The 11,385-nt window shown below is 41.2% G+C and overlaps 1 protein-coding gene across 1 annotated transcript; it reads right to left on the bottom strand.

The window, feature by feature from the left end:
* Nucleotides 1-647: 647 nt before the first annotated feature.
* RFESD (Rieske Fe-S domain containing) lies at nt 648-3,337 on the bottom strand. Its single transcript, XM_040541651.1, has 4 exons — nt 2,741-3,337; nt 1,673-1,853; nt 1,548-1,582; nt 648-999 (listed from the first exon to the last, which is right to left on the bottom strand). The coding sequence occupies exons 1-4, from the start codon at nt 2,816-2,818 to the stop codon at nt 706-708; spliced, it is 588 nt and encodes a 195-aa protein (XP_040397585.1). The 5' UTR covers nt 2,819-3,337; the 3' UTR covers nt 648-705.
* Between the last annotated feature and the right edge of the window lie 8,048 nt (nt 3,338-11,385).

The raw sequence follows: 11,385 nt of genomic DNA, 5'->3' as shown, positions 1-11,385 counted from the left end.
TTATTTTTATTTTTTTACCCGACAGTTTCTTTCTCATCCAACAACAGAATCAGGAAGAATAAGTTATACATGACAAATATACATCACATTATTTGATGAACTACCAGAAGAGTTCAATGAGGAGTAGGAGAATAAATGCTACTATGGCATCTGGTAGCAATACACAAATGGGCATAAAAAAGCACATTAAAATATTCTCAAGTGTTGTACTTCTCCTTGTGAAAATGTAGCCCTTTGGATTTATAAACATCCACAGATTGCTCAGATATCTAAAACGTTAAAATTTTCTCTGTCATTTATACAGAAGGCATAAACTGTTAAATATATAAACATAACCTTTACACCAGACTATTTACCTTAAACAATGTTTCATAAATGTTTCATAAGTAATAATATATTATACTATATCCCCTCTTGAAAATTAAAATAATTCTAGCAATACAGAATTTATAAGATATAAAGTACGATATGCACTCTGCTCTAAGTAAGTCCTTTTGAAATTCAAGAGAAAAAAAAAATCAATGGTGCAGGCCTAGTCATATCCCCAACTAAGTAGAGCTTCTTATCTTACTAATTTCTACATTATTGAATGCATAATATAAACATCAGAATTTAATCTGAAAACAGTCTCTACAGCCATGTTACTTTTTCATTTAATGATTCTTCATAGGGACGTTCACCAGCATTTTGCTTTCTAGCCACAATTTACTCTGCTGCCTGTGAGTTGCTCTTTTTTTTCACAGCTAAATCACCATTATTTTTGTACTTGTCAGCAAAATAATCAGAGTCAAAGCTTACAGACAAATCTGGAGGACTCACATAAACGTTGCCATTGTTTACTGTAACTTTGTGAATCCTTTGTTTTACTCCTTTTGACTGCCACCGAGGTGTTGGTGATGGCTCCAAAGGGTTTATTCCTTCATATAATCCTTCTCCTGTTTCCAAAGTAATTACATACTTATGCCAAGGACAAACAATACATGGTTGACCATCGATATCCTGAAAAGAGGAAAAAATAAAGAAAAATTAAGTAATCATATTCTGACTCTTCTCCTTTAAGAATCTCCAGGCTAAAAAATATGTCTGGTGATTCAGCTGCATGTCTATTGTGGCAGGAACAAAAATTCCTGCTCCTAAGAGCACCATATTACAGTAGCAAACTGGACCAGCCATCTGTTTGGTGCTGGAGCCCTTTACACAACAGTGAACAACACCAGGTTTTCCTTGCAACTTTTGTAATACAGCTGCTAACCATAATATTCTACCATTATGGGATGCATCCACACAGCAAAGGGAATCAGATTCTCACTCTATTTCTCATCTCACCATTTCAGTCTCCCAAGATTAAAACAACAACAACAACAACAACAAAAAAAACTATGCCAAAAAAATAATAATGATAATAATGTAAAAAGTGTGATAGGAAGCATTATTTTTACTTAAATATCCATTTCTTTCAATGTTATATTCAGTCAAAAGTGTTCAGAGAAAATGCATTTGAGATTTCAAAAGACTCTATGCACATGCATATTACTTTGCTTACATACCTCTATTTCTCCAAGATTTAAAGGGCCTCCTTCATCTGAAACATGGCAGAATAAAATATTAGTTCATTCAGCATATGTTATGCTTAATTGTAGCAACATTAAGACCGAACGAGCAAATATCTTACGGTAGCAGCGAGAGTCCAAAGCATGAAATTTCCCTTCATGGTAGAAAACAACAACTTCTCTGCCATTGACTTTGGCAGTTATTCTTTGGGAGTTTTTTATGTCATCTTCTTTTCCAACTAGTACAAGACCATCTGGCTCCATTTCAACTGTTCCCTTGCTTGAGCTATGCAAAACCACATCCTTAAAACACACAAAAAATAATTCAAAAAGGCAGCTTATGAAGCAGTCCATGTTTGGATTTCTATATCTGGAATGGATGTCCCAGTCCCAGAGAAAGCCACAGCTCATTTAACACATGAGAGGAAAGGAACAGAAGTTTTAGTAAAAGATTAACAATATGCACATGAAGCAAAGCACAGGAGTTTGGTGATAATGTTTCACCAACATGTTCACTACCAGAAGCAGAACTGTGAACACCAACTGTTGCAAACCTCATACCTGAGGCTGAGACAAGATAAATTCCAAATCATTGCTTATTTACCCTACACTTTAGTCACTATCTCCCCTAATGCAAACAAATCCAGTGACGCTGATTTTAAAATATTTAATTATTTAGCTATGCAATCGGTAAGCTGTAGCATTTACAAGTAAATCTAATACTCTTTAAATAATACAATGGCTAGAAATACAAACCTATCTATGTTGACAAAAAAGTAAAAATATCATCTGCAAAAGGAAGAAAACAAAAACAAAGTTTATTTGAGAAGCTATAATAAAATGGGCTTTTTAGCAGATGTGTTCTGCCTTTCCCTTCTTCTCTTTACATATTTCAGATGTCTAAGAGCCCCTCCCTCTCTCAGCAGAGGACATGAGGCAGTTTTCCTCTTTTATCACAAAACCTTTCCTCCTATTAAATTTGCTTACAATTAGCTACTGTGTTCCAGTCACCTCAGAAGTCCTAGTGCCACAATATTACCCTCAATTCCACAGAAGATCAGTGTAAAAAAAGCCGTTGCATACACTGAGAACAAAGAGGAACCACATACATACAGATTCCAGTTGCAAAGAGGTTTAAGAGCTACTAAGAGCAGTGCAACTTATCAGGCACGCAGCAAGCTGTACGGTACCTTAGATCCACACCAGATTACAACAGAGATGAGAAAGCAGATGAAGAAATGAATGCTCAGAATAATGAGGTCCAACATTGTCTCTCTTCAGTGTTCCTGTCACAACTAGGCCTGCTTTGTTCGCATAGGTAACAGCATTTATCAAAGTGCTTCTTTACATAAAAACGTAAGCCAGTGGGACTGGCCCCAATACCACAAAAAAGGCAGGCTTTATGAAGGCTCAGCATGGCAGAGGAGAGCTCTGCGAGGACTGATAAGGAGTGGGGATGAGCTGGGGCTGTCCTGATAACAGAAGATCAGAGCTCAGAGTTCCTCTTGCTGCATTTCCCCTTATAAGCAATGCTCCACCACTGCCTGCTCCAAGTGGGACACATCAAACTGAAACCCTGCGCAGAAGTCACGTTTTATGCCACGTAGTGTGTTCTGTGTGTACGCAGCCTCAGCAACTGCATGTTTCCTAATAACCGCTATGCTGGGAAGACTGGTATAAATAACAGTGTGGCACTTGCAAGGCCAGTTATTATTTGCTTTGTGCATAATGAAATACAACTACCAATTCGTTACATTCCAGTCACAGGAATTTCTACCAAGTCTTTCCTAGAAAGAGAAATATCACAGTTGTCAGACTCACAGGAGCATCCAATTCACAGGCATTCACATTTATCTTATTTTCTTTAGAAAATGGTGTGTAGCGACTTAACCATGCGAACTAGAATAGGATATTCTCAATTTTTACTATCAGGATTTTTTGGGGCTGACTGCATATAAACTTTCCAAACTGACCAAAACCTTAAAATTCAGGTGCATGTAGTTAAGCACACTCTTGTGAGGACACTTATAAAAACACACACATGGACACACACTTATACATAAACACGCACATATATATCCATGTCCAGACCTGTATTAAAGTAACACGTAGTAGTTCATTTAGTGGTGACATTTCTACAGCCATCCTGGATTTCAAACACAAAAAACAGCCAGCCAAAAAAGTGGGATACTTGTCTCAGAGTGCCAGCATCTTGTAGACCCTATGCTAAATGCCCGGAGTCAGTAATCGGCAGCCAACTGCTCCGCTCCACAGGCCGGCTCAGACGTAAACCCCTCCGTGCTTATCTGCAGCCACCTGTGGACCAGGGACTGCCCGGCGGGACTGAGCCCTCGGGTCAGCGTACAGCCGGTGATGCAGTACACAGCTTGCTAAACACGTGGTGACAGACAATTTTCTCCCCTCTGAAAAGCCACGCGGAAAAGGCCTCTGCAGCTCAACCCTCTCAGAAGCCTTCCGTTGGCCATGAAGCGGGGACGTGCCTGCAGAGCACCGACAGAAGGTGGCAGATTTCAGCCTAAAGCACACAGAAAGCCTGCGTGGAGGCAGCTTCTTGCCTACAGGAGCCTGCCTGGCCTGTGTCCCCTGGCCTGATCCCAGCCCCAGGCCTAGCTGCAGGGCAGTGTGCCAGACAGCAGGACTGCAGCTCCTGGCAGCGCCCCGAGTGTGACACTGGCTTCCCGCTGGGCCCCATGCCAGCACTCAGAGGGCTGGCTGAGGCGTTCGGGGGAATAACGCTGTCTCTGGGATCAACAAGCTTGTGGGTACAGGAAGGATGCACCTCATAATCCAGCAGTTTAATCATAGACTCATGGGATCAGAGAATGGTTGGGGTTGGAGGGGACCTTAAAGCCCACCCAGTTCCAACCCCCTGCCATGGGCAGAGACATCTTCCACTAGATCAGGTTGCCCAGGGCCCCATCCAACCCAGTCTAGCATTAATGAGTTAGGGATTGACACCCCATCAGAAAAACAACTGGGCTCCAGTAAGGAGATAAAATTCCTAGTAATCAGGTGGCTTGGAGCAAGTTAAAAGTACCCTGTGATGTCCTAGTGGACATTTGCGACCTGCCCAACCCAGCAGCAGACAGCAGGTGCATGGGGATTCGGGAGGTTCTGGTGCAGTAGCTCAAACCCTGCACAACATGCTAAAGACATCAGTACAGCAGGATTGGTGTGACCAGGCTGGAGAGGCTCTCAGCAGCTTAAAGAAGTAACGGCCTATGAGTTGTTAGGACCCCTACACGCTTGAGACCCCTTTGCACTGCCAGTAATGGTAGGGGATTCAGGAACATGGTGGGGACTGTCGCAGCAGGCAAGTCAGGGTCAAGGAGAATGGCCCATACAGTTCAGTTCAAAGTCACGGCAGGCAGCACACAGTATTTGAAAAGTGCTGCTTAGGGCATATCTAGCCTTAATGGATACAAAGAACCTCACCCACAACAGGAATGAACATTTAAAACTACCCCTCTCTATGAAAGCCCACCCCTTCCTGCTGGTTGGTGCACAAATGTCCATGCAGACATGAGCTTTACCCCAGGGCAGAGGGTGAGGGAAGTCTGAAAGAAGGGAAACTCACTGAAGATGTCCAGGAGATTGGGATGCCTCCACAACCCTGGGAGGATCCTAACTCTCCAATACAGGAAGCCCCCAAATTTAATACTTAGCAACACAACAGAGTGTCGTTCACAGATAAGTGGCTGGAACACATGCTGCCATATCAGTCAAGGATTGAAAAGTCCTATCACATGAACTGAGGGATCTGCTCAATTAGTCGGGTTGCAAGCTGTTTAAATGGCTCTGGAAGCAGAAGCTAAGGTTATTTACACCAATTCCTGCGAAGCCTGGTCAGGAGCCACTGAAGAAATGGAAGAAAAATAATTGGCAAGTTAATAACTGAGATGTTTGGGGGAAAGGAATATGGCAACAAATACTGAAGCATGCAGAAATCAGACCCACTGCAATGGGAGATGTGGATCAGAGGAATTCTGATCCAGTGCATGTCTGGAATAACAAAGCTGATAAGCATGCCAGGGATATGCCCCTCATAGAGGGATTTTTCTGGAGCTCTGAGCACTGACCATGGGACACTGGAGAATATGATGTGTTTAAACCAGCTAGTAGATGAGGTTGGCCTAGTAGCTGGATTAATGCTAAATACATAACTAGGAACTCTGATTTCTGCAAAATAAATAAATAAATAGATAAAATGAAAAAGCACATAGCAGGACAATTAAATGCCAATTTACCTGAAGGAAAAGGATTATGGGAAGTGTGGCAAATAAATTATGTAGGCCCTTGGTCTGGAACATCTGTAGGGTAGATTTAACATGTTAACTGGAGTAGGAGTCATAAGTGGAATAGAATCATAGAATCACGAAAAGAGGAAAAGACCTCTATGAACATCAAGTTAGGCAGACAACAGGATTCGCTACTGTTGCAGGTCTGGATTGCTGGTTTCCCACCTTACCATTACCACTAGAAATGCTAGATAAAGGTTTTCCCTTCAAGAACAAATAAGACTGGTGTAAACAACGAGGGGTTAAACAGACTTTCTACTTACTTCACCATCCTCCAAGCAATGGATGTTAGAAGGGTGGGATGGTTTATTAGAAAAACAAGTAAGGAGAATGGAAACACTACAATGGGGACAGACACTGTGGCCAGCAGTCCATGCCCTAAACAATCAGCAAACCTCCGTGGGAAGTCCAAAAGGCAAAGCTTTTGACCTAAGATACTTGTGAGGGTCAGAAGGTTCCAAAACTTGATTAACCAGACTTTATAGAGCTGGAGATCAAGTCTGGATTAAGCATCCCTGTAAAGGGAAGGTATGCATAACATTATTGGAACCTCAAATGGGAAATATTTAGGAAGCTGTGACCACTGAGGGATCATCACTCTACATACCTGAGAAGTGGATTCTGCCCTGGGCATAAAAATTGTACAATTGTAATCTTCCTGGCTTGGGCCCAATACCCAAGACCTGTCTCTTTGTTTTGTTTTCCAGGTTCATGAACTCTATGTGGGAACACTCCGAAGTGCCTACACTGTACTGGACTGCACCTAAAGCATTATTATCTTTTTTGTAATAATTTCACTTTTCTTTGTATTTATAATTTTACATGTGTCTTGCTTTTAGAACAGAAGAACCCTCAACATATACTATCTCTTTTTGTTAATATGAAATATTCATTTTAAAATTTAAAATCTTTGGCTTGTATTATCTTGAATCAAGAAAATTGTCTATTTTACAGTTATATGTGTCTTTCTGCTGTTTCCTGTAACAAAAGCAGGCTGGAGGGAAAAAATATTAAATTGTCATAGAATCATTGAATCATAGAATGGTTTGGGTTGGAAGGAACCTTACAGACCACCCAGTTCCAAGCCCCTGCCATGACAGGAACACCTCCCACCAGACCAGGTTGCTCAATGCCTGGCCTTGAGCTCCTCAAATGCTGGTTATGTACCCACTTACCCTCTCAAGGTGTGACAGGATTACCTCTCTTAGGTGTCCCACTGGAAGCACCTCCTAACACTTCTCAGAGAGAGAATTCGACCAGTTGATGCATAGGCTTCCTGCGAAGCCCTGAATGTGCCCACTATGTGTTGCTGACTTTCTCCATACTCACATTCCCAGTAGACTAAATGCCTCAACTTGCCTGAATGTTTCAAGGAAAGGACAGGAGCTAGGAAAGGAATACATGTGTGAAAAAATGCTCAGTTGTGTGTGGAACTCCAGTGTTATGCATGTCACTAAAGACACTTGGTCCAGATGGGAATATGCATTTAATTTTTCTCTTGTGTTATACTGCAAATTATTCGATACCTTATAATAAAATTAAGGACTGCTCACCCCCAAATCACCATCCTTATCATATGCTGCTGAAAGGTACAGTGAATTTGCAGGATTGAGTAATCAATTGTGCTTATAAGAGCCTGTCATTAGACAGCACAGACACCTACCTGTACAGTGGGATGGTTACTTACCCATTCAGAAGTACATTATACTCTATGGCAGGGGCTGGCCCGTTATTTACCCAGGCACATTCAATCTCCAAACCCTCTAGTGGAAAGATCAAAACACGTATGGAAAGTATCTTGAATCCTATTTTTGAATCTCAGTGTAATTGTATTTGAATCTGCCATCACAAATCAATGGGCAATGCCACCACCAATGCAGTTTTGGTCTTGCAAGAAGAGGTATCAGGAATATCAAAAGTAGTGCTCCAAAATCAGATGGCATTGGATATGCCATCTCTCAAGGTAGTGTGTATGTACTGATAAATACAACCCGCTGTAATCATGCTGCTCAATCTGGTCATATCTCCATTGACATTTCTGTTACAAGAGAATATTTAAAAACCTCCCACGAAATGGGAGAAAACAGACAGAACGCAGACATATGGGGACAGTTACTTGATGTTGGAGGTTGGTTCAGGAGTATTCTGAGGCCAATTTTGAACTGGATCATTTTGGTCTTACTGATGATACAGTTTATACATTAGCAAAACTGTCTTTATGTCATCTGACATTGAGCTGCAAACGCATATTACTACCCACCAACAAACCTTTGGCAATGCATAGCATAGAAGCTGCAGGTTTTTGAAGATAATAACCCTTGAACATGTGCATGTGTGATGGTGTCAAGGGGTGGAGTGACAGGTGCTGCACATGCAAGAGTTGGATGTCATAGACCACCAAGAAGGAGCTACTCAAGGGGCAGAATTCCTGGGTATGGCATGGCTTGGTTCACAGCATGGAGTAGGCTGGCCAAAGACCTACCATGGCAAGCTGCAGCCCCATGATCTCCTCCACCCTGTGAGTCTCTGGTGACACCATACACTCACACAATCAGAGATAAAGGGAATGAAGGAATGTAAGTGTTGAATAAACACAAGGACAAGGAGGTGGAAGACAGCACCTGGAGCATGAGCTGGGCGGAGCTCATGACCAGACTGGCATTTAGTTGGTTTGAGAGGACTGAGCATGGGGCTAAGTGAAGGTCTAAAAGAAGGAACCCCCTACTAGCTGTGGTGCCAACAGCCAGGGAAGGCAAGATTCAACCCAGCACATCTTGAGCATGGTGAGAACACTCCAGGGAAACCTGAACTGGAGGGGAAGCTCAGGGGACATGGGTGAGAGTGATAATGCATGCATCTGTGTTGCTTGCAGAAAGGCCTTAAAGAATCGGCCAGCTGTATCTACCTGTCTAGCTGCAGTAGAGAAGAACTAAGTAAACTTTTTTTTTTTTCCCCCTCCCTGTTCTTACATTTCCCATGAGTGATTGTTTGATTAATCCTAGAATCAGAAAGTAATCGCAGACACCCCTCTACTGGTGTGTCAGTCACAGTCTGCTTTCGTGGGAAGTTTTTCAGTTCTTAAGGTCTGCTGCAGTATGCATACATTTGTGCTCTCAGTAATGTTACCAACGCGTGCAATGAGGAAGGTCAGTTTAGGGCATGGCTCCTTCCTACTTGTGCAGGGCCTCACTGGGTCTTCAGCCAGGGCTTTTTCTTGATTATTTTAGGTTACAAACCAGCACTATTTCAGTGACACAGCATTTGAGGCTGCTTATATCCACACTCTGTCAATGGCCGTCACCAACCTATCCAACAATATTGAGCACTTTTTTTTCCTATATGTTTCTCTCTTTTCTATGGGTATCTTGTCTTGTTTCAAAAAATGTCTCCTGGTAGGTATTTGCGTTGAACCACATTTACTTGTAAAGGTACCAGATTCTGACAGGTAGTGGCAGCAGCTGAAACTCAAGCTTCCTCTAATGAAGTTAGACTTAATGTGACTTTTCCTAGAAAAAGACATCATTCTGAAAACAGGTACTTTGTATGGTATTTTTACAAAACATCATTACAATAATTCCTGTTAACTTGTAATTACTGTTGATGGCAAAGAGTTATTATAAAGGTTGTAAAGCTGGAAGGGTGGTACGTAAATGGGACTGAACTTTGTTCACTGAAAGAAAAAAAGAAAAAAAAAAGAACAGCAAATCACCACCCAGCATGCAGAAAAGAAGGGCTGTAAAGAGTGTCAAGGGGGCATTTGGTCGAGCTCTCTTACCTAGTGCAGGATCACACGTACCTTGCCCATTCTTGACAAGTATTTTCAACTTACTTGTAATAAATTCCAGTGTCAGTTTCGATAGCCTCTCTAGACAGTCTGTTTTTATGTTTAACCACCCTTATATTATTTTTTCCCCAAATACCACATCAGAACAGCCATGCCTGAAAAACAAAGGCATCTTTTTCTATTCTTGGTGACAGCAGTTTGTTGTGCTTTTAAGTGAGCCCTATTATTATCTGGGGACGTATCAAGGCTTCTCTGAAGTCTGAAACAAACCTAGCATGACTCACAGTCCCTTGCTTATATTATATACCTTTGAATGCTCTCATCTGGTTACATCTTTCTTAAAATACAAAGCCACAAACTGGGGATATCTTGAGGATTCACTAGTATTAAGAAGAATAAAATAATTACCTTGTGTCTTGTATATAACACTGTTTTAAATCATCCAAGAATGTCCTTTGTTTCTTTTGTCATCGCATTATACTGCTGATTCTTACTCTGCTCCTTGTTCACTCCACTCTTTTTTTTTGTTCCTGAAAAAATTGCACCCTAGACAGGTTGCAACCTAGACAACACCTAGTTTATCTAGAATCTATTTCTACACCTTGCTTAAAAAGAAATAATAAACATGTCATTGCCTAATTGCATGCATTTTTTCTCACTGATTAGGCAAGCTATCCTGACAAAGAAGACAGATGATTATTTTCATGACTTGATGGCATATCCAACATTGGCAGCCTCCTACCTCTGCAGTGTCTTCTAGGAACTTGTAGTTACAAAAATAATACCCATTGTTATTCTTCAGAACACTGGTACCTCACCTGCTTTTTTTCGTTTGTTTGTTTGTTGTCAGGATTTCATGATGCTCTGTTGACCTGAGTTAATCTAAAAACATGTTTGACTGCATTGTTATTCCAGCCCTTCTTCTCCCTTTCACTCCCCAGTTTCTCATTATTTATTACCAATATTATACCTTATTATCTCTATTTCTATGTATCTATCTTCTTTACATTGTACAACTTGTTTAGTGATTGAAAAAGGTGTTTTTCCAGTGAGCTTGCCACGCTTGCATGTTGCAAACATCATTTGATTTGTTGTAGTAATGCAGATGCATTAGCGTAATTAAGACAGCGAAGCTGAATATGACCAATTGCAAATATATCTATTTTATAGTTAAATTAGTTCAGTTCTCCACCAAAACAGGCAGATTGTTTATCGCAAATTGAGGCAGTTAAGTATTAGGGGGCTTTTGCCTTCTTTCTTTCTAAAAACTTGTGGAAGACAACGTTTTGCTTTTAACAAATAAATAAATGTTTCCTGGTTAAATAAGCTTTTCAAGAAGACCAAATACAAAAATAAATACTTGACTGTCATAGAATACCAGAATGGTTGAGGTTAGCAGCCCTTCTCCCTGCTAAAGAAGGGCCACCTACAGCAGGTTGCCCAGCACCATGTCCTAGACTGGATAGGCCAACTTGGGATCTGACCACAATCCTCACCACATTACATGCCACAGAATAACTCAGAGATCACCCCTACCTACTGAAATTCTACTTCAGCTTTGTGAGCTAACACATTACTGGGTTTCCCTCAATTATCTGGGAAGCTGCCCCTATGAACTGGACTCTTCTGCAGTCTGTTATTCAGCAAGTTGTTGCAAGGATTTAAGGTAGGAACTTTGTTTTTCCATTTCACACATTAATACGAACTGCGTTTTTGTTAGCCTAACAGTTAC

This window comes from Cygnus olor, chromosome Z, assembly GCF_009769625.2.
Source record: "Cygnus olor isolate bCygOlo1 chromosome Z, bCygOlo1.pri.v2, whole genome shotgun sequence".
Taxonomy (NCBI): Eukaryota; Metazoa; Chordata; class Aves; order Anseriformes; family Anatidae; genus Cygnus; species Cygnus olor.
The sequence above is the reverse complement of the archived record's forward strand: the minus strand, read 5'-3'. Positions and strand labels throughout refer to the sequence as shown.